This window comes from Rattus rattus, chromosome 17, assembly GCF_011064425.1.
Source record: "Rattus rattus isolate New Zealand chromosome 17, Rrattus_CSIRO_v1, whole genome shotgun sequence".
In the NCBI taxonomy this organism is placed as follows: domain Eukaryota; kingdom Metazoa; phylum Chordata; class Mammalia; order Rodentia; family Muridae; genus Rattus; species Rattus rattus.
Genome location: NC_046170.1, coordinates 16155363 through 16178693, shown reverse-complemented (window position 1 = coordinate 16178693; position 23331 = coordinate 16155363). Strand labels below are relative to the sequence as shown.

The 23331-nt window shown below is 48.6% G+C and overlaps 1 protein-coding gene across 1 annotated transcript; it reads left to right on the top strand.

Moving 5' to 3' along the window:
* Positions 1-10379: 10379 nt before the first annotated feature.
* On the top strand, positions 10380-23298 carry Podnl1 (podocan like 1). The gene is made up of 10 exons (XM_032888133.1): positions 10380-10391; positions 17265-17486; positions 18176-18269; positions 18539-18603; positions 18720-18829; positions 19446-19602; positions 20068-20183; positions 21323-21980; positions 22689-22837; positions 22910-23298. The coding sequence occupies exons 1-10, from the start codon at positions 10380-10382 to the stop codon at positions 23040-23042; spliced, it is 1716 nt and encodes a 571-aa protein (XP_032744024.1). The 3' UTR covers positions 23043-23298.
* The last annotated feature ends 33 nt before the right edge of the window (positions 23299-23331 follow it).

Sequence of the window (23331 nt, the reverse complement as noted above, 5' to 3'; positions counted from 1 at the left end):
ATTTAATTTATTTTAGAAAGGGTCTTGCTGTGTAAGGCTGGCCTCCAACTATGGATCCTCCTGCTTTGGCCTCTCCAGTGTTAGAAAGACAGAAACAAGCTATTACACTTGGTTTCTAAGAATAAGTACCTCTCTGATATTGTCCTTAAATTCCATAACTTCAATCTAACGCTGAGAACACACCAAGTATTTATTTGTCCCTTATTCAAGAACATTCTATAAAAGATAATGGATTAAAATGAGCAGAGTCTGGCTGTGATGGCATAGGCCTGTGATCCCAGCATTTAAGAGGCTAAAACAGAAGTTGGGGAGATGGCTCAGGGCTTGAGAGTGTTTGCTACTCCTACAAAGAACCTGAGTTTAATTCCCAGTACCTACTGCCTGTAACTTTAGCTGGGGGGGGGGTCTCTTCTGGCCTCAGTGGGCACCTGTACTCAAGCACAGAAGCACACACACCCTAAATGTGATTAAAAATAACTCAGTTCCCTTATTTAAAAAAGGAACCAAGCCGGGCAGTGGTAGCACACTCCTTTAACCCCAGCACTTTTCGGAAGGCAGAGGTAGGCGAATCTCTTAATTCCAGGTCAGCCTGGTCTACAAATGGAGTTCCAGGACAGGCTACACAGATAGATTCTGTCTCAAAAAAAAAAAAAAAAAAAAAAAGAGAGAGAGAGAGAGAGAGAGAGAAAAAAGAAAAATAGAAAGAAAAGAAAAAGAGAGTGAGAGACAGAGACAGAGACAGAGAAACAAAAACAAAACCATGTCTGGGGTGACAGCTCAGTCAGGACGGTACTTACCTTGGGAAAATGAAAACCTGAGCTTGCTTCCCCGGAACCCATGTTCAGAAGTCTGACGAGATTTACAATCCCAGCACTGGAGAGACAAAGGCCAACCTGTGCGACCTACCCCAATCCCACCTCAAAGTGGGGGCAGGCTCAGCCAGTAAAGGTGCCTGCTGCCAACCATGATGACCTGCGTTTAATCTCCAAATCACACAGGGTAGAATGAATGAACTGACTCTGAGAAGTTGTCCTCTGGTCTCTGTATGAGCTCTGTACAAGCTCCATCTTTAGGGTATAGCTGCCCGTACACTTACGTATCAGGGATTGCTTCTAATGATGTCCCAGTGCAATTCAGCTCCCAAAGGCCTCGTTCCCAGATGTTGAAGGTCTCCATACCCAGTTGGATTTGATTGGCAATAAAGAATTGCCACACAGCCAATGGCTGGGCAGGGAGACTGCAATGCCTGGGGATTTGCAAGGGCTAGGAATGGAGGAGAGAGAGAGGGAGACATCACCATGTCTGGGAAGAAGACCAGATCTAAAGGCCTGCTAACATGTGAGAATCAGGGAAAGTGGCCACACGGGTCACTTCCCCAACTGTGTTTGGCACAGCAGAGATGAAATATAGATTTTAAAAGATGTACTGGAGGGGAGTGTTTATAACAGCGGGAAGGATTAGAACTGCCCAGCCTGTGTGCTCTGTGTGTGTGTGTGTGTGTGTGTGTGTGTGTGTGTGTGTGTGTGTGTGTGTGTCTTTCATTCGTGAGTGCAGAGAGCTCTGGCAGGTGGCTGGGAGTAGGACCCGGGGGGAGCACAAAGATGTTTAGCCCGTTACCGCTACATCTATGTATATACTATTTACACACAAAACAAATTTTTAAAAAACTTAATAAAAAGAACTTTAATTAATAACAGAACTTTCTAGGGTGTCAAGGATATGAAACTGGATAAAACTATATAGACTGTCACCAAGCAAACAGGACCCTGTTCTGGATGGGAAAGACATCAGAGAGGAAATTGGTGGACAGGGGAAGCTGGCTGACGGTGCAGACTTGACATAGTGTAATGAGGACCAGTGCGAGTTACAACCACTGTGTCTCCTGGAAAGTGCTCCCCAGCCAACCACATCATACAGTGATTAGCCGTGTGTGGTATATGAGTCTTGGTTTTAGGGATGAGCCTGGGTCTTTTATTTTAGCTTAAAATAACCACCTGCATTCCATCTGGGAGGAAGTCACTTTTCCCTGGTCCATCTTTCTAACTCAAATGATAGGGGTCTATAGGAGGCAAAGATGTCTTTGTGCTCACAGACATGCACTCTAAGGTTAAGCACACAGGGTTATTTCTTCAAGGGAAGGAATAAAAACCTGGTTTCTACCCAGAAGGCTGGAGGAGATGTGCTTTCTGGTCTGGTGACTTGTGGACAATTTGTGTGGCCAGCGGCTCTCCAGCACGGGACCCTCTTCCAGACTCCTCGTAAACCTGTTTTTTGTTAGCTCAGCCTGTAGAGCCTATCTTATAGGCAGTGCCACGTTTTACAAGGCATTGTGATGCAGTCACATCTGATATGTATTTAGCTTACTCTGTTCTTTAAAGAGATTTAGGAATTCTTTGCTGTACATTCGGAATTGAGTTAATTATCACAAGAATAGTTTTCACCAGATAGTGCTGGGTCCAGGTAGTCCCTGTAGGTTTAGTTGTTTAGTTGGGGCCTTTTTTTTTTTTTTTTTTTTTTTTCCTGGAGCTGGGGACCGAACTCAGGGCCTTGTGCTTGCTAGGCAGACGCTCTACCACTGAGCTAAATCCCCAACCCCTCGTTGGGGCTTTTGATGGTGAACTTTTGATTCTTTGTTTTTCTACTTCCAAGGGCAGGGATTTTTTGCCTGGGCCTCCACAAACTACTTGAGGTCTTTTTTTGTTTTGCTTCTTTGTTTCTTTGTTTTGAGACAGTCTTACAAATCTCAGAGTGACCTCCGCCTCACAGTGAAACCAAAGCTGGCCTTGAACTTCTGATCCTCCTGCCTTGACTTCCAAAGTGTCTAGACTGCTAGGGTGTTTGTTATGTCACGCCCAGCTTCCCGCTGATCTTGCTGCTGCCAGAACTGACAAGCCAGGCTGCCTCCCCACAGCCTCCTGAGATACTAAACAGTCTGACTCACATTGGTCTCTGGGCCCTTGGTCTTCCCACACTCACAGCTGCCAGAAACAGTGACAAGTGTCATTCTTTCCAGTGACTCAATGGAGAATAGAACTTGTTGCGGACGTGGGTTTGATTCCTCAGCACCCATGCAAAAGCCAGGAATGGCTGTGCATGCCTGTAACATTAGAGTTGGGGGTCAATGACTTGCAGATCCTGGGAGTCCACTGGACCGGCTGTGTTTTTGGTTCAGTGAGAAACCGTGTCTCAAATAACAAGAAAGTGCACTGTTTCCTCCCAGCCCCATGCTCTCAGAAATGAGAATTAAACTCAAAATATATTTACAAATATCTTGGTCATATAGGTAGTCTTTTCTCCGACTAGATCGTAGCTTAGATAACCCAATTATTTTAACCTACATTCTGCCACATGGCTGGCTACCTATGCTCAGGTACTGGGCGGCAGTCTCTTCACATCTTCCCTGGGCAGATCTTCCCACACCTGGCTCTATCCCAGAATTCTCTCTGTCTCCTGGATGTTCCACCTTCAATTTCCTGCCTAAGCCATAGGCCATAGGTGATGAATCCATACAGTACACAAGATATTCTCTCTACATCGTCCACATCCATATAACACACACACACACACACACACAGAGAGAGAGAGAGAGAGAGAGAGAGAGAGAGAGAGAGAGAGATCTATTTCTGTCTCCCTCCCTCTCTTTTCTTTTTTAAAGATTTATTTACTTTATGTATGAGTACAGTGTTGCTGTCGTCTTTGGACACACCAGAAGAAGGCATCAGATCCCATTACAGACGGTTGTAAGCCACCATGTGGTTGCTGGGAATCAAACTCAGGACCTCTGGAAGAGCAGTCAGTGCTCTTAACCACTGAGGCATCTCTCCAGCCCCTCTCCCTCTCTTCTTGAGACTCAGACACATGGTCATCAGCCTTCCAGGTCCTGGGACTACAGAGGACATTCACTATACTCAGCACAAGGGTGCCCCTCTCCATCTTTGCAAATCTTAGATAAAAGCAAACTGGTTTCCAAATAAAAACTTGTGGACTGTTGGGCATGGTGGTGCTTGCCTTTAATCCTAGCACTCAGGAGGTAAAGACAAGAGCTCTGAGAGTTTGAGGCTAGCCTGGTTTACATAGAGGACAGTTAGGACTACATAGAGAAACCCTGTCTCAAAAAAAAAAAAAAAAATTCGGTCCCCAGCTCCGAAAAAAAAAAAAAAGAAAAAACAGGAAAGAAAAAAAGAAAGAAGGAAAGAAAGAAATGAAAGGAAAGAAAAGAATGAAAGGGGGCTGGAGAGATGACCCTGGTTGATTGTCTCAGCTATTTCTCTGGTCGTTCAGTTTCAGGTAGCAAGTGACGTCATGCTGGGAACTGAGCGGTGCTGAGGAAATCTAAGGGAACTTTTGACCTTACCCTTATCAGCGGTGGGTGGGGTTTCCCTCTGGCTCTCTCTCCTCCACTGAGCTTGCTGTTCCTTTCCCTCTCGGGACCTTTGTATAGCAGCCACCGCTGGAAGTGGCTCACCTTCCGATCTATCTCAAGGACATGGTGTTTCCACTCTTGGCCTGTTTTGGTGTTCTCTTCCTGCAGTCGCAGAGTTGGGGAGAGGGCAGCCCATCCCCAGACAAGAGGCCTTTGAGGGTGCTTAACATAGAAATGTTTGGGTCTGAGTTGGGAGTGGCAGCCTGGAGAACAGAGCCAGTGTCTCGGTGAGCTCAAACAGCACAAGTCAGTTTAGCCATATAACACACACTGCAGCCGGAACACTAGAGAAACTGGCTTCTTTTCCTTTCTTCCCTTCCCTTCCCTTCCCTTCCCTTCCCTTCCCTTCCCTTCCCTTCTTTTCTTTTGTTCTCTTTCTCTCTCTCTCTCTCTCTCTCTCTCTCTCTTTTCTTTCTTTTTCTTTGAGACAGGGTTTTTCTGTGTAGCCCTGGCTGTCCTGGAACTCTCTCTGTAGACCAGACTGGCCTTGAACTCACAGAGGTCTGTCTGCCTCCCTCTGCCTCCCGAGTGCTGGGATTAAAAGTGTGTGCTACCACCACTTGAGTAACATTTAAAGAAAGAAAATTTAGCACATGAGATCTTAGAGTACAAATTCTAGCTGTATCATGCAGTAAGCTGTTTTGGTTCCTTATAATCCAGCTTCACATCTACAACCTACTTCCAACCCTGCTTGGAGTCAGCACCATACCCTGCCAGCCAAGGGCTTACTCTCACAAGACTGCCATAGCGCTCAATGCTGGCTGCAGGTACAGGTGGCTGCATGTATTCCTGAGCAGTCGTTGTCTTCAGGTTTCTGTTGCTGTGATAAGCACCACAACCAAATGCAACTTGGGGAGCAAAGGGTTTATTTCAGCTTACAACTCTCAGGTCACACCCTATCACTGAGGGAAGTTAGGGCAGAAACTTAAGGCAGGAACCTGGAGGAGGAACTGAAGCTGCTCCCTGACTGGCTCAGACTGCTTTATATACCCAGGACCGCTGATACAGAAGAACCCAGATACAGTATAAACCGACACACTGAGCTAAGGTGTATCTGAGATGGAAACTTGCGGGGCTTTTTCTTATTGTTGGGGTTTTTTGGGGTGGGGTGGGGAATAAGTTGTGTTAAATGGTGTTTTGCTAAAGCAGACATGTGAAGGAATGTTTCACTGAAGAAGACACAGGTAAAAGGATGTTCTACTAAGGGGGGTGGAGAGATGGCTCAGCAGTTAAGAGCATCAACTGCTCTTCCAGAGGTCCTGAGTTCAAATCCCAACAATGACATGGTGACTCACAACCATCTGTAATGAGATCCAATGCCCTCGTCTGGTGTGTCTGAAGACAGTGACAGTGTATTCACATAAAATAAACATTTTTTTTTTCCGGAGCTGGGGACCGAACCCAGGGCCTTGTGCTTCCTAGGCAAGCGCTCTACCACTGAGCTAAATCCCCAACCCCAACATTTTTTTAAAAAAAGGGATGTTCTACTAAAACAAGCACATAAAGGACACGTGATGGAACATTCTTCACTAACAATATTCATGTATCGGTCTGCCTTACATTGTGTAGTCGAGCTCCATTTGTTGGGACTCCATAGAAAGAAATGCCCCCCAAAAACTTCTGGTGCTGTACTGGCGGCTTCTTGCCCTATCTGAGGAGGACTCCGGCCAATTGGCAGAGTGACATGAGCTGAGACAGACTTATGTACTGAGGCGAGACACATGGTGAGGCAAGACAGGTGATGTTTAGAGAAAGTATCAAAAAGACTCAACAGGGGCTGGAGAGTTGGCTCAGTGGTTAAGAGCACTGGCCGCTCTTCCTGAGGTCCTGAGTTCAAATCCCAGCAACCACATGGTGGCTCACAACCATCTGTAATGGGATCCGATGCTCTCTTCCAGTATGTCTGAAGACAGCTCAGTGTACTCATATAATAAATAAATAAATCTTTAAAAAAAGAAAGCCTCAACAGACTATAAGAGGGGCTTGCTTGAAGAGTTAACTGTACAACGAGAGAGGCAGAACAGAAAACTTCTCCTGGCATCCCTAATGGTCCTGGTCACTCCTGCTGACTGGTTCTGATTCGGCTGAGGCCGGGCTGTTCCTACTAGGTCGTTCCACCGCTGCTAATTCGTGTTACCATCCTGACGCTACCAAACTATCCTGCTGGTGTATTCATAGTGTTTTCCAATGTGTCTAGCTGTCACTACTAACCTGTAAACCTACTGATTTCCTGCTACCACACATGGGATTTGCTCCAAAAAAAAAACCCCAATTTCTAAACAGGTCTATTTCCCCCATATCCTTTCTTTTCCACTACCTCTGGTGGGTGGTGGACTAAAAGAAAGGTTAAAGCGTTTAAAACCCATCATTAGAAATAGATTTAAAAAAATTAAAACTACATGTATCTCAGTGGTAGAGCAATTGCCTGGAGTGCATCAGACTGGAGGGCTCTCTAGAATCACCAGCACACACACACACACACACACACACACACACACACACACACACACACGCATGCAGCATGCATGCACTTGTGCACACACTCACCCAGTGATTTGCCTTACTTTAGGATTATGTCTGGACAAATCTATCATAAATTGGCAATGTATTGAGCACATCTCATTCATTGGGTATCAGATCATAATCCATCCGCACAGTGCCCTGGACTGGAGCCCTGCTGTGCACTCCAGGGGCCGCATTGCTGGATTCTTCCCGATGCACCGTCTCCTCGCCAATGCTTCACACGACCAACCTTCCCTCAGGTGTGCTCCTTGCCAGTCAGAAGCACATAGCACCTGCTTGGATATCCAATTAAAAATGTATCCTAATTCCCAAAAAAGATATAGCCTCAATGCCCCATTAAGGATGAGCTGCAGCATGAGGATATTGGAGGTGTGGCCGATATGTTCTCCTGACTTCTTCACACAGGACTCCCAAATCCTCAGGTTTTGCTTTTGTGGGTCTTTGAACTTGTGGCTCAGTAACTGGGAGTGGCTCAGTAGTCAAGGCCCTCGCAACACAAACGCAAAGACCTGAGTTCAGTCTTAAAACCATGTAAAGGGCTTTATATACCAGATGGCTCAGCGGTTAAGAGCACTGACTGCTCTTCCAGAGGTCCTGAGTTCAAATCCCAGCAACCACATGGTGGCTCACAACCAACTGTAATGGGATCCGATGCCCTCTTCTGGTGTGTCTGAGGACACCTACAGTGTACTTATATATAATAAATAAATAAATCTTTAAAACAAACAAACAAACAAAAACATGTAATAAATCCAGGCATGGGTTCAGATCTGTCAGCCCAGCACGGAAAAGACAGAAGTTCCCTGACGTTCACTAGTTGGCCAGCCTCGCTTATCAGAACTCCAGACCAATGATAAGATTGTTGAGGTTGGCATTTAGCCTCCACATGCATGTGGACACACATGCATTCCCTCATGCATTCCCATACATGTTCAAATGTGCCTGTGTGCGTGTGTGTCCCCCACATGTATCCACATACATGCATAACCATACACATGCATACACAGATATACATATGTACACACACATACACAGACATCATGTCTTGCATGGCTCTCAGATGGAGAAGCTGTAAGTAATAGCTTGGATGTCTCCTGCATACAGATAAACAAGGAGATGGAACGATATACGGGGGAATGAGGAGTCTGATTTAGCTAATCTCAGTAGGAGCAGGTTTGGTAGGAGAGCAGTTTTCAGGGGGACATTGGGGGAGAAAACCAAAGTGGGCATTTTCTGCACACTGTCAACCTTTGCTCTGAGTCTGGAGGAAGGCTCTGCCTTTCCCGTGGCTCTGAGACAATGCAGTTCTTGACATGACTGGACCACTTTCTTTTTTTTTTTTTTTTTTTTTTTTTTTTTTTTTTTTGGAGCTGGGGACCAACCCAGGGCCTTATGCGCTTCCTAGGCAAGCGCTCTACCACTGAGCTAAATCCCCAACCCGGATCTCTTTACAGATGGTTGTGAGCCACCATGTGGTTGCTGGGAATTGAAATCAGGACCTCTGGAAGAGCAGTCAGTGCTCTTAACCACTGAGCCATCTCTCCCGCCCCCGGACCACTTTCAAACAATACACATTCACTCACTGCCTCATTGGATCCCTACCCCCTATTCTTGCATACTCCTACACATGCACACGCACACATATGTATAAATAACTACACACATATACACACATGTGCATTCACACACACATAAATACACACATGCTTACTATCACAATACACATTCCCACATCTATGGATACACACATAAATACATACATATTACACACACACACACATACACACACTATCCCATACACATATACTCACATGATAATTCACACACTCATGAATGCATACACACTTACTACCATACGTACACATTTCCACACCTATGAATACACACATAAATACACACACACACACACACGTATTCCTACACACAAGCATATTATCTCAGTTTCTTTTCTATTGCTGTAATAAGACACTAGGGGCAAGGCAAACTACACACATAAGCACATAGATGTATACACACATGTGTGCACACACTCATGCATATTTGGTCTCCAGGAGCAGTGTAGAGAGTTTTGGAGAACTTTAAGAGGCTTTTAGAAGATAGGGTTGAAGTGGAAACTTAAGGGTTCTTTGGAAAGTCAGTTGTGTTGGATGGTGTTTTTCTGGGGCAGACACACGAAGGAGTGTTTTCCTGAAGCAGACACAGGTGATGTTTTGCTAAAGCAAGCGTGTGAAAGGACACGTGAGGTTGGGGATTTAGCTCAGTGGGAGAGCACTTGCCAAGCAAGCGCAAGGCCCTGGGTTCGGTCCCCAGCCCAAAAAAAAAAAAAAAAAAAAAAAAAAAAAAGAAAGGAAAGAAAGGACATGTGATGGACTCTTCACTAACAACACACATGTATCGGTCTGCCTTACATTGCATAGAGTTCCATTTGTCGTGACTCCACCGAAAGAAATGCACCAAAAACTTCTGGTGGTATGTTGCAGCTTCCTGCTGTTTCCTCGGACTCTTTCTGATTGGCAGGGTAATGTCAGCTGGTACAGACTGGTACAGGAGGACTTTTGCTAAGACAGGTTCACATGTTAAGGCAAGTCATGTGGTGAGGCAAGACCCACAAAGGACACGTGATGTTTGAGGGAGTATAAAAAGGACTCAATGGACGGTGAGAGGGGCTTGCTTGCAGAGCTAGTTCTGCAATGTTTCTTCGTCTCCTGTCTTCACTCATCTTTGCACAGCTGAGAACTTCTGGCATTCCTGGCGGTCCCGGTCCCTCTTGCTGAGTCTTGTAGATTCAGCTGAGGCCTGGCCGTCCCTGCTAGGACATTGTCACCTCTGCTGCTGTCCCAACACTACTGAACTGGACTGCTGGGGTATCCATGAAGTGTTTGCAAATAGATCGAGCTGCCACTGCTGATTTCCTGACAACACAGATGGCATTTGCTCTGAAGACCCATTTCTAAACAGGTCCACCTCTCCTGTATCATAATTACTTTTATTCTCCACTACCTCTGGTGGGTGGTGGGCTAGAAGGGGGGCAAAAACACTTAAGAACCATCATTAAAAGTAGGTTGAAACACCAAGCTTCCATAGGGTTATTTTCCCCGACTGCTAAGTGTTTTTACTCGCAAGAACTAATGAGCTACCTTGGGTATGGACCCTCCCTTTCTCTTGTTGGTCTCCTACCAGCCACTGGAAATGGATGTGGCACATGGCCCTCAACGCTTAGCAGATGAACTACCTCATTTTGAATTTTGGCATCCAGAACCCCTTATCTCTAGAAATTACCCAGCCTCTGGTGTTCTGCGATAGCACTGATGTTGGGGATGGGTTCTGATGCTTTGAATTAATCCAGCCCCCAAAACTGAGAATCTGCATTTCAAACGCTGAAGATCCTTGTCTCTAATTGGTTTTTGATGGATCAGTAAAGAGTCAATGGCCAATGGCTGGGCAGGTAGGCTGAGGTGGGACCTTTAGATTTTCCTTGGCTAGGAACTGGAAAAGAAGAAGAAGAAGAAGAAGAAGAAGAAGAAGAAGAAGAAGAAGAAGAAGAAGAAGAAGAGGAGGAGGAGGAGGAGGAGGAGGAGGAGGAGGAGGAGGAGGAGGAGGAGGAGGAGGAGGAGGAGGAGGAGGAGGAGGAGGAGGAGGAGGAAGAAGAAGAAGAAGAAGAAGAAGAAGAAGAAGAAGAAGAAGAAGAAGAAGAAGAAGAAGAAGAAGAAGAAAGAGAGATCACCGTGTCTCAGAGGGAGATGAATCAGATTTAGAGCTACAGAAGAAAATTCATCCAAAATGTAGATGGAAAAGGAACCTATTGGGGACTGTCCAGAAGGAAATAGGGCAGCGGAGATAAATCTCAGATTTAGAAGGTGTTGAGCCAGGGTAATGGTGCTATCCAGGTAGAGGATTTAGAACTGTCCAGCCTTTGAACTAGTCAAGGCATATAAAATTAACTAGTGTGTGTGTGTGTGTGTGTGTGTGTGTGTGTGTGTTTCATTTGCAAATCCAGGTTGCTCCTGGGTGGGTACTCGATTGTGTCCTGCTAGGAGCCAAAGTGGTTAGTTAAAATTCACCACTACTGGGCTGGAGAGATGGCTCAGTGGTTAGGAGCACTGACTGCTGTCCCAGAAGTCCTGAGTTCAAATCCCAGCAACCACATGGTGGCTCACAACCATCTGCAATGAGATCCGGTGCCTTCTTCTGGTATCATGAAGACAGCTACAGTGTACTCACATACATAAAATAAATCAATTAATAAATAATTCTTTAAAAAAAAATTCACGGGGTTGGGGATTTAGCTCAGTGGTAGAGCGCTTGCCTAGGAAGCGCAAGGCCCTGGGTTCGGTCCCCAGCTCTGAAAAAAAGAACCAAAAAAAAAAAAAAATTCACCACTACACAGTGAAATGGATTTAATACAGTCCTGCATAAATGGGATCCTGAGGAATTCATTTACCCTCTCTAGCACAACAGAATGTCACCATCTATGCTCCTGAGAAGGTGAATCCTCGCTATCCCCTCTCTGCCTGAGAATCCAGTTCTCCCAGGCCCTCAGTTTTTCTCACTGAGAAACAGCATTTTAAAATCAGCAAGACTCAGGCTGGAGAGATGGCTCAGTGGTTAAGAGCACTGACTGCTCTTCCAGAGGTCCTGAGTTCAATTCCCAGCAACCACTTGGTGGCTCACAACCATCTGTAATGGGATCCGATGCCCTCCTCTGGGGTGTCTGAAAACAGCTATAGTGTGCTTATATATAATAAATAAATAAATCTTAAAAAACAAAATAAGCAAGACTCTATAGTGGTGGATCATATCTGTGTCATCCATTCTCAGTAGTTTGGGACAGGGGATCAGGAGTTCCATGCCAGAATGGACTGCATAGTGAGACCCTGTCTCAATCAACCAGGTAATCAAACCATTAATTGATCAACAGACCAGAAGTCCAGTGTTAGGTGTGGTCAATGCTGAGGTGACCCAGAGAGAGGTGGGACTGGGAGGAGAGGAGGGAGGGGGGTTGTGATCTGGGTGTAAAGTGAACAAAAATAAATTATTGAAAAGAGGTCTACTTTATTTTGTGGTTCAGGCGATGCTTGAACATTCTCTATGCTGACCCCTACCCAGACCTATGATAGAAAAAACTTTCATGAACTTTTTTTTTTTTAAAGATTTATTTATTATATATAAATACGCTGTAGCTGTCTTCAGACACACCAGAAGAGGGTATCAGATCCCATTACAGATGGTTGTGAGCCACCTTGTAGTTGCTGGGATTTGAACTCAGGACCTCTGGGAGAGCAGTCAGTGCTCTTAACCACTGAGCCATCGCTCCAGCCCTTTCATGAACTTTTTAGGACTTACTTATTTCAAGTCAAATGCGATGGCATGTGCCTTAAATTCTAGCACTCAGGAAGCAGAGGCAAAGGATCTCTGAGTTCGAGACCAGCCTGGTCTACAGAGCAAGTTCCAGGACATCCAGGGCTACACAGAGAAACTTTGTCTTGAAAAATAACCACCACCGTTTGTTTATTTATTTATTTATTTAATTATTTATTTATTTATTTTTGTGTATGAGTGTTTCGTGTGCGTATGTATGTGTGTTGCCTGTGGCGGTCAGAAGACATTAGCTCCTTGGGAGCTGGAACTTTAGATAATTGTGAGCTGCTGCATGGGTCCTCTGGGAGAGCAGCAAGTGCTCTACACTGCTGAGCCATCTCTTCTGCCCCCTAGAACCCATCCGAGAAAAAATGTTTTAATACATTTTTTGGTGTTTGTATGAGTATGCATGTGCCAGGCGTGTGCGTGGTCAGAGGACAGCTTGGAAGTCACCTCTGTCCTTCCACCATGTGGACCCCAAGGAATGAACTCCGGTCCTCAGGCTGTGGATCTTGGTCTTGACCTGCTGAGTCGTCTTGCCAACCCAGGATACGTTCTATGTAACATCTGTGTGCTTGGGAAGACTTCCCTTCTGATCTTTCCCAGGAGTTGACTGACCATCCTCTGAGATGCCAGAGGTGGGCCTCCAAGCCACCCACCCCTGCAGTCACTTCCCTCACATCCGCCTTCTGCAGCCTTCTCCTCCCTTTCTCATGTAAACCACGAAGCACAGGACGCTGGAGAGATGGCTCAGTGGTTAGCACGGTGCATTGCTCCTCCAAAAGACAGCAGTTCGATCTCCAACAACCATGTCAGGTGGCTCAGAAACGCCCATAACTCTAAACTCCCGGCCAGAGGCCCTGCGGGCACTTGGACACGTGCACGTCCACTTACATAATTAAAAACAATAAAAAAGAAACCTCACATTTCCATGGAGCATAGGTTCGTTGTCTTTGCTGTTACTTGTATAGAAGTGGACATGTATGTTCTGTGTGCTCATGTACAGGCCCAAGGCCAACCTGCAGGGATTGGCTGTCTTCCCTACCATGTAGGGCCCAGGGACTGAACTCAAATTGTCAGACTTGACAATAGATGCCTTTACCTACTAACCCCCTTGCCGACCTGATCTGCTGTTGTTATTGTTTGGGGGGGTTGTTTTGTTTGTTTTTAAGACATGGTTTCTCTGTGTAGCCCTGGCTGTCCCAGAACTCACTCTATAGACCAGGCTGGCCTCCAACTCAGAGATCTGCCTGCCTCTGCCTCCAGAATGCTGGGATTAAAGCCCTGTCCCACCCCCCCCCACCTCTGTTTTTGTTCTTTGTATGTTTGTCTGGTTTTGGGGAGTGTTTTTGTTTCTTTTTTTGTTTGTTTGCTTGCTTGTTTGTTTGAGTTAGAGTCTTGCATAGCTTATGCCAGCGGATGGGCAAGTCCTCCTTCCCCAAGGCTTATAGACAAGCAGTAAGTACTGATCAGAAGACTCAGAACAACCATCCCCACTGAAAACAAACAAAACAACCCCGCTCTGATGGCAAGCTCCCTGCAACTTGTGCAGGGGAAACATCCATACACAATAGGATAAAATGGAAAATCAGAAGGGCTAAAGTCATGGCCAGGATTCCCAGCATCCCCTGGGCGCTGGGTTCCATCTCCAGCGCTAAGTAAGCCAAGCGTGATAGATTGTGCACACCTAGGATCCCAGCACTCAGTACCGAGCCACATACTGAGTTCCGGGCCAGCCAGGCTGTGCTGACATGAGCTAGAGTTATTTAAGAAGTGGGGCTCTCGACTGATAATGCACCCCTATCAGATGCCTTCCTGTAGGGTTAGGCAGTTCTAACACTGAGCAGTTGGCTTTGGGTTGTCTAAGAAAACAGACTGAGCAAGCCATGAGGGTCAAGCCAGGAAGCAGCACTCCTCCGTGGATCCTCCATTGCTTCCTGCCGCCAGGTTTCTGCCTTGAGTTCCTGCCTCGAATTCCTTCAGTTATGGAATATGATCTGAGGGTTGGGTGGAGAAAGAAACCCTTTCCTCCCCAGGTTGCTTTTGATCATGGTGTTTTATCACAGCCATAGAAACCTTAACAAGACATTGGACCACCCTAGACCCTATCTCAAAAACACACAAACACACACACACACACACACACACACACACACACACACACACACACACACAATGAAGAAGCTGGTGGTGTGCAAACTGGGTGTGAAGAGGAATTATAGTTTCTAATTCCCTGTGCCTTTTGCTTGTGCCCTAGGCCTGTTTTCCATGTCTGGTTAGTGATTCAGAGGACAGAAAGTGTGTGGTCTGCCATGATCTCTGACTAGATCCACATGTATTTGGGCCATGCTGACAACTGTCCTCTGGACTTTGTCTTGTGATCAGAAATGTGGGGAGCCTTCTCTTTATAAGGACAGCTGTGAGCCAAGCCCAGGAAGGTGGAGGCAGGGACCGGGAGGTTTTGTTTGTTTTCGTGTGCGTTCGTATTTTGCCTGCATGTATGTCTTGTGCCAGCGCAGGAGAGGCTGGAACTGCAGTAATGAAGCTATGAATACTTGTGAGCTAACATGTGGGTGCTGGGAATTGAACCCCGGTCCTTTGGAAGAGCAGCCAGTGCTTTAATCAGTCTCTAGACCCCCCTACTTCCTGAACCTTAATGAGCCTCTCTGATAGTTATGTTTTAAAATTTTTGTTTGTTTGGTTTTGCTGTTGTTGTTGTTTTTAAGATTTATTTATTTTATTTACCTTAGTACACTGCAGCTGTCTTCAGACACACCAGAAGAGGGCATCAGATCTCATTACAGATGGTTGTGAGCCACCATGTGGTTGCTGGGAATTGAACCCAGGACCTCTGGAAGAGCAGTCAGTGCTCTTAACTGTGAATCATTTCTCCAGCTTCCTGTTTGGGGTGTTTGTTTGTTTGAGACAAGGCTTCTCTGTGTAGCCCTGGCTGTCTTGGAACTCACTCTGTAGACCAGGCTGGTCTTGAACTCAGAGATCTGCCTGCCTCTGCTTCCTGAGTGCTGGGATTAAAGGCGTGTGCAACACTGCCCCACTATTTTTTTTTTTTTTTTTTTTTTCTTTTTTTTCGAGCTGGGGATTGAACCCAGGGCCTTGCGCTTCCTAGGCAAGCGCTCTACCACTGAGCTAAATCCCCAACCCCTATTTTTTTTTTTTTTTTTTAAGACAGAGTCTTAAGCCAGGTTGTGGTGGTATACCCCTTTAAACCTAGCACCCAGGAGGCAGAAGCAGATGGATTTCTGTGAATTCAACAACAGCCTGATCTATGAAGGGAGTTCCAGGACCGACAAAGATACACAAAGAAACCATGCCTTAAAAAAACAAGACAGGGGGCTGGAGAGGTGGCTCAGCAGTTAAGAGCACTGACTGCTCTTCCTGAGGTCCCGAGTTCAATTCCCAGCAACCTCATGGTGGTTCACAACCATCTGTAATGAGATCGGATGCCCTCTTCTAGTGTGTCTGAAGACAGCGACAGTGTATTCACATACATAAAATAAATAAAATTAAAAAAAAAAAGATAGTTGCTGAAATTGAACCGGGGTCCTCAGGGTTCCTCTTAACCACTGAGCCATCTCTTTGGCCCCTCCAACTTCTGAGTCTCCTTTAGAAATTCTTGGGAGTTCTAGTTTCTTTCCTGTCTCGGTGAAAAACGCTGACCAAAGCAGCTTAAGGTGGAATAAGGTTCTCTTCATCGCTGCTCATAATTCACTGCTGAGGGGAGTTGGGGCAGGAACTCGAGCAGGATCTTTGTGTGGGAGCTGTAGAGGAAGGCTGCCTGCTAGCCTGCTGTCTGACTGGCTCCCACTCCAGCTTGGCTCTCTTTCCTACCTGTCTGCATCCCAAGGAACCCCAGCTCCATGAGTGCTGGGAACTGAACTCATACCCTTTGGGAGAGTAGCCGGTGTTCTTAACCTCTGAACCATCTCTCCTGCCCCAAGTGTTTTAGTTGACAGCCCTTTGAGGAAGAGGCCTCTGTCATATATATTTGACACATTGCTTGTTTTTGAGACAGGCGCTTATCAGCTAGTACTGGTCTCATCAGTGTCTTCCCGCCTGAGTCTCCCTACGCCCTGGGATTGTAGGCCTGTGCATGCTTACAATGTGCTGTCCACTTAGCCCGTTAGCTTATGCACTCTGCAATGCTTCTGGAAGGTGAGACGAACATGACCAGTTACAAAAAGGGAAGCTGAGGCACATAGCCCAGGTTCAGACAGGCAGGCCGGCACCCAGCTCACATAGCTCTGCCTCCCTTACATTAACTTCCTTCCAAGGGCCAGGGCTATTTGGGGAGTGGGCAGTGGCTGCCTGCCAGTCAGGCATGAGAACAGACGCGCAATCCTCCCTTGAGTCCTCCTGGCTGGCTTCATCTCCTTGGAGACTCTCTAATGCCTCCCCTATCCACTGGCACCCCATTCCTGTCTGTGGTCAGACCAAATACCAGAAAGGATGAATCTCAGCTTTTCCTCAAGCATTCCTCACGGCTGTGGCTCGGTTCAGGCCGGCTGAGGTTATGAAAGTGGAGCCGGGGTGATTGGAGAAGGCAGGGAACGAGGGATGGGCCTTGCCACCCTATCCAGCCCTGGGTCTGCCCTTTTCAGGGAGGGGGAAAGGGACAGTCATCTTCTTAGGCCCTGTGGTAGCTGTGTGTGTGTGTGTGTGTGTGTGTGTGTGTGTGTGTGCGCGCGCGCGCGCGCACGCGTGCTCTATGCTGAGAGATGGAGGGCAGCTATAGTCACAGCAGACATTGGAGGAAGTGAATGCTGGACAAAAGCTTGGGGAGAGGCACAGCAGGGCTAACTATGGTAAGGAGGGCAGGGAGGGTCTGAGGGCGGGTCTGCCCATCCCCTGCCTGGTTCTGCCCATTGGCTAAGTGGCTAAGCCTGCCCTGCAGAAGGGAAGTCCTCACCAGGTGGCTTTCTGACCCCTCGCTTTACTCCAGAGGCCTCAAGAGCTGCTCCTGCTGCTTCTGCTGCTGAGGTGGCCGGCAGCACACACGGAGGACCCTGCCTTCCCACACTTGGGTGACAGTTCACAGCCCCTGCCGAGGCCCTGTCCTTGGCGCTGCTCCTGTCCCCGAGATGACACAGTGGACTGTGCTGGTCTGGACCTGAGGGTGTTTCCAGATAATATCACCAGAGCTGCCAGGCACCTTTCCTTACAGGTGATGGCCGGGGGTCTGAGAGGGAGGCACAGGACCAGGCAGGGTTCATGTGGTGGGTCCACATGCCAGAGCTGAACCTGACCGTGCTCTGGGTCTGCTAATTCAGGCCAATACCAGAGGTAGAAGCATTGTGTGTCCAGAGAGTGGAGTTTGGGGTCAGCGTCTTAGGAGTAAAGTTGATTTGGTCAAAACATTGGGTTCAGCTGCATGGTGGTGGCATTCCCCTTTAATCCCAGCACTTGGGAAGCAGAGGAAGGCAGATCTCTGTGTGGAAGAAGTTGGAAGTCATCCTTCCCTGCGTAGTGAGGCCCTGTGTTGGGCCATGGGGTGCTGTAGAAGGCTAGAGGAGTGTCAGAGACCAGGTTCAAAAGCAGCAGCCGGTGTGGCTTCAGGAGCTGGGTAATCTTGTGGTTTGTTAGGCAGTGCAGTAAAAGGGCCCAGTGCCTTGCAAGTCTTAAGGTTGTTTGGGGTCAAGGAATGGGAAGTTTTCTTTTCGTCTTCTCTTCCTCATCTCTCTGGATATGAGGGATGAACCCAGGGCTTGCCCTGTGGATGCCAAGCAAGTACTCTGCTGTCTGGGCTACACCTCCGGGTTACAAGTTGAGGAGCAAGAGACAGGCCTTGGTGTGAATACCTTTACTCCACAGAGAAACCAGACAGGCCTTGGTGTGAATATCTTTACTCCACAGAAAAACCAGCTTCAGGAGCTCCCCTACAATGAGCTATCTCGCCTCAGTGGCTTGCGCACCCTGGACCTGCATAGCAACCTCATCTCCTCAGAGGGTGAGGGCCTCAAGCTGGGAACAACCAGGTCCCAACCCCTCTCCACATCCGCTGTTTTGCCAGTTGTGGCCAGCTCTTGGGGGTTTCCACAACTGCTGAGCGCGGTGGAATTTCAAGGGTTGGGGGATGGTGGTGGCTGTGGCTTTTGAGTAAGGACAGGATGTGGGGGTTGGGGGAAAGACTAGGAATCTGTGGTAGTCCCTAGCCTTCAGAGTGGGGTTGCTAGAATGCTGGTCCCCTCATCCATTGTCCACTGTGCTCCCATCCAGGCCTGCCTGATGAGGCCTTTGAGTCTCTCACCCAGCTAGAGAACTTCTATGTGGCCCACAACAAGGTGAGCGCATATCCCTGAGAGGTCACAGCCTGGCTGGGGTCACCTGGTGCGACCTGGAGTGGGGGTTGGGGAGGCAGGAAACCGTGCACCAGGACCAGACGCTGTTGCCCTTGCAGCTTTCTGTAGCGCCCCAGTTCCTGCCACGCTCCCTGCGTGTCGCCGATCTGGCTGCCAATGAAGTGGTGGAAATCTTTCCTCTCACCTTTGGGGAGAAGCCTGCTCTCCGGTAGCCTTAGCCCTGGCTCCGCCCCCAGCCTTTGATTCCAGGATCCTGCTCCCAGAGGCCTGTCCCAGGGAGCAAGTTCTTGGCCCTACAAAAGGAGAACCAGAGTGCAGCCTGGTTTTGGAGGGTCTGAGGCATAGCTGTGCACTGGGGGTGGGGCGTAAGAAAAGGCTGGGCTCTGTTCTGGGGATCCTGGGGCTTGCCCTGTGCCGAGAGGCTCAGTGTCAGAGAGGACTCAGATCAGTTTTGGAGGGTCTGAGGCACTCAGTTCAGTTTGGGGGACTTTGACCCTAAAATGGAATCAAAGGGGCTTCAGCTCTGCGTGGGGGGTTTAGGGTTAAGGCTGGGGAGAGGGAAGAGGGGCTGTGTAAGCCTCTTATCAAAAGTCTAGACTAGGATAGATGCCACCTACTTCGGCAATCATGCACAAAAACACACAGTCACGCATGCACATGTATGCACTCACGCTCACACATACATGCACAAATACACCCACCCACATGTCTTTTACTCTCAAACAGGAGCTGTTGGTGACCCCAGCTGGAGTTGAGGGGCAACAGCATGGGGGAGGGTGGTGTGCACATGCGTAGGCTGGCGACTGCAGCCCAGCTCTCCTCAGGTCTGTGTACCTCCACAACAACAGACTGAGGAACACCGGGTTGCCACCTAACACCTTCCATGGTTCGGAGGCCATTACCACCTTAAGTCTTTCCAGCAACCAGCTCAGGTACCTACCACCCAGCCTGCCAGCCTCCCTGGAACGGCTGCACCTGCAGGTAGGTACCCTGCCTATTGCACACACATGCCTGGGCCTAGGTCTCCTACCTGTGGCCTGTGGGACTTCTCCACCTGCTCCTTTTCCTTCCTTCCTTTCTCCAGATTTATTTTATTGTTTTATGTATGAGTTGCTCTGTCTGCATGTACACCTGCAAGCCAGCAGAGGGCATCAGATCACATACACAATTGTGAGCCACCATGTGGTTGCTGGGAATTGAACTCAGCATCTCTGGAAGCGAAGCCGGTGTTCTTAACCACTGAGCCATCTCTCCAGCCCCCTTTCCATACTTTCAACTGCTCTTGGGAATTCCAGATGTTTAAAAAAAAAAATCATAAAACAATTATTTCCACTCCTTTGCACAGGCAAGGTAAGCTCTGGGCTGTACTCTTACTCGAGAGCCTTCTGTGGCTTCCCTGGTCGCCTATGCCAGACTCTCTGCCTCTTTCTCTTCTCCCTTTGGCAGAACAATCTTATCTCCAAGGTGCCCAGAGGCGCTCTGAGCCTCCAGACTCAGCTCCGGGAGTTGTATCTCCAGCATAATCAGTTGACAGACAGTGGCCTGGATGCAACGACGTTCAGGTAGGCACTCTGCAGCCTGTGCTATGGGCAGTCCCTCCTATAGGATTCCTAGTCCAGGACTTCATTAGAGAGTACCTAGTGCATACCTAGCTGCCCTGCCTGGCATAAAAGGTGTTATTATATGCTGTGATGTTTGACAGGTGTCTTTGTCCCCTGCTACGCTTTCTTGAGGTTCTAGTACCCAATAGTTATGGTTTTTGTGGTAGAGAGGTAAAGTCCAGGTTCTCACCTACGCCAGGAAACAAAACAAGCTTACCATCTGGGCACACCACATTACCTCCTCCAGCATTCTAGACAGGTAAACAGGAGCTCTGAGCCACTCCCTAGCGCTTGTGGCTTTTGTTTTGTTTGTTTATTTGTTATGGTTTATCAAGAAAAGATTCTAGAACCCACTCTGCAGACCAGGCTGGCCTCAAACTCAGAGATCTGCCTCCCTGCCTCTGCCTCCCTTCGGAGTGATCTCCCCTCCAGGGTAATGGGATTAAAGGTGCCCACCACCACCCCGGGCTTTTTGTTTGTCTATGTAGCCGCGGGTGTCCTGGGATTTATGGAGACTAGAGTGACCTCCATCTCATTTAGCCCTGCCCGTTTCTGCCTCTTGATTGCTGGGACTGAGTGTGTATGCTACAACTCCTAGTTTATTTATGTTTGTGAATGTTTTTGCCTGCATGGATGTCTGTGTACCATGTGTATGAAGTACCTGAAGGAGGAGGAAGGCTGAAAGGGGACAGTGATCTTCTGGGTCTAGAGTTAAGACAGTTGACAGCAGCCATGTGGGTTCAGGGAAGTGAACCCTGGGCCTCTGGAGTAGCAGCCAGTGCTCTTAGCTGCTGAGTCTCTCCAGCCCCGCCCCCTTAAAAAAAAAAAAGATTCTAAGTGTATGTAGTTCAGGCTGGCATGGAACTCACTCCTCTTAGCTCCCTTCATGAACCCTGGGATGCTACACTTATATCTACGGCCATTTTGGGCTGCCATACATATTTCTTCTACATCATATCGACACAGCTTCGTTACTACATCACTTTCAACGTGAAATCTCCAGTTTAAAGGTGGCCTAAAACCATTTCTTTTCTTTTCTGGTAAGATCTGTGGGATCTCTTTCTTGAGGTGACCATTCTGTCACCCTTTTCTTTCATCAGCAAGCTGAGCAGCCTTGAGTACCTGGATCTGTCCCACAACCAGCTGGCCACAGTACCCGAGGGCCTGCCGGGAAATCTGACCATATTGCACCTGGGTCGCAACTGCATCCGGCATGTGGAAGCTGTAAGGCTGCATAAAGCAAAGGGTCTGCGCTACCTGCTGCTGCAGCACAACAAGCTGGAGGCCTCGGCGCTGCCCGCAGGGACGCTGAGGCCTCTGCGAGCCCTGCACACCTTGCACCTCTATGGCAACAGGCTGGAGCGTGTGCCTCCTGCATTGCCCCGCCATTTGCAGGCCCTGGTGATGCCCCACAACCGCGTGGCTGCGCTAGGTGCGCGGGATCTGGTCTCCGCGCGAGCCTTGACCGAGCTCAACCTGGCCTACAACCGCCTGGCCAGCGCACACGTGCATCCCCGCGCTTTCCGCCGCCTGCGCGCCCTGCGCAGCTTGGACCTGGCCGGTAACCAGTTGAGCCGGCTGCCTGAGGGCCTGCCTGCCAGTTTGCGTTCACTGAGACTGCAACGCAACCAACTGCGGACCCTGGAGCCAGAGCAGCTCGCTGGCCTGAATAAGTTGCGGGAGCTGAACTTGGCGCACAACCGGCTCCGTGTAGGCGACATTGAACCTGGTGCTTGGCACGAGCTGCAGGCACTGCAGGTCAGGGGTTTAACTACAATGTTAACTACAATCCCCATCCCACCGTTGGCCCAGCTCTGAGCCAGGGCATGCCAGAATCCCGTGCGGGCAGCCTGGGCTGGTTGAAACAGACCCTGTTCAGGCTGTTGAGTCCCCACCCGACTTGTGATCACCCTCCATTCCACCCAATGACAGCGGCCTCTAGGTCCTGGCAACCCAGCCGGGCCCATGACAGGACCCTTATTCCTCTCTGACCCCAAACATCCTAGTTAGAGGTCATCAGGGTGATCACAGATCACTGTGGTAGTTGGTGAGGACCAGAGCCAGCTGTGGGGGCTGGGCCTAGCTGCACAGCATAACGGAGGCTGAGGTAGGATTGGATTTGAAGCCTGCTGAGGCCAAGGAAAGAAAATGGGAGGTAGGGGAGGAGGGAATGGAAGGAAAGAGTTTTCAAGAAGGATGTGAAGGATCACCATCTTTACATCCTTGTCTTGCTGAATTGGGGAAGGGCAGGGACATCTACCTATAGTCCACGCCGCCCATGGGTAAACAGAAATAGACAAGGCTCAGCCCATCTCTATGGAGTAAAGGAATTTGGTAAACACCATTACTGAACAAGGACTGGGAGGCAACCTGCATGGGGCAGGGAAGAGGCAGAGGACTGGAGAGGAAGCTCTTGGTATGCAAGGCGAAGGCCCTGAGCCTGCCATGTTGCTGTGTGCCTGGCAGGTGCTGGACCTGAGCCACAATGAGCTATCTTTTGTGCCCCCTGATCTGCCTGAGGCCCTGGAGGAGCTATACCTGCAGGCTAACCGGATCAGTCATGTGGGCCCAGAGGCCTTCCTCAGCACCCCCCACCTTCGAGCCCTCTCTCTCAGGTGAGGGGCAGGGAAGTGGGGACAATGACAGTAGCTCAGCTGTCATGCCCTAACGTGCCCCTCTCTGCACAGGGCTAACAGACTTCACATGACAAGCATCGCAGCAGAGGCGTTCCGGGGGCTTGCACACCTACGTGTGGTAGACACTGCAGAAAACCTGGAACAGGTCCTGATCCAGCTGCCACGCAAGGGCAAGGAACCCTGAGCCCTGGAGGTGGGGGAGCCAAGTGGCCCTGGCCTGAGCTCCGATGGATGTGGACTAAGAAAGTTCTCAGTCTGGGCCTCAGAGGCTGAGCCTGTGCTGCCCAGAGTTGGCCAAGGCCCTAGGAGCAGGCGTCTCCTACAGGAGGGGTTAGGGGCTAAAGCAGCAAGCATGCTGGCTTGAACATTCTGGGGTGCAGACCACACTCTCCACTACAGATGGTGATGGGAAATAAAGTAGATGCCCTCTCATGTTCAAAGGGGACTCAGTGCCTAATGGGACCGACCCATCT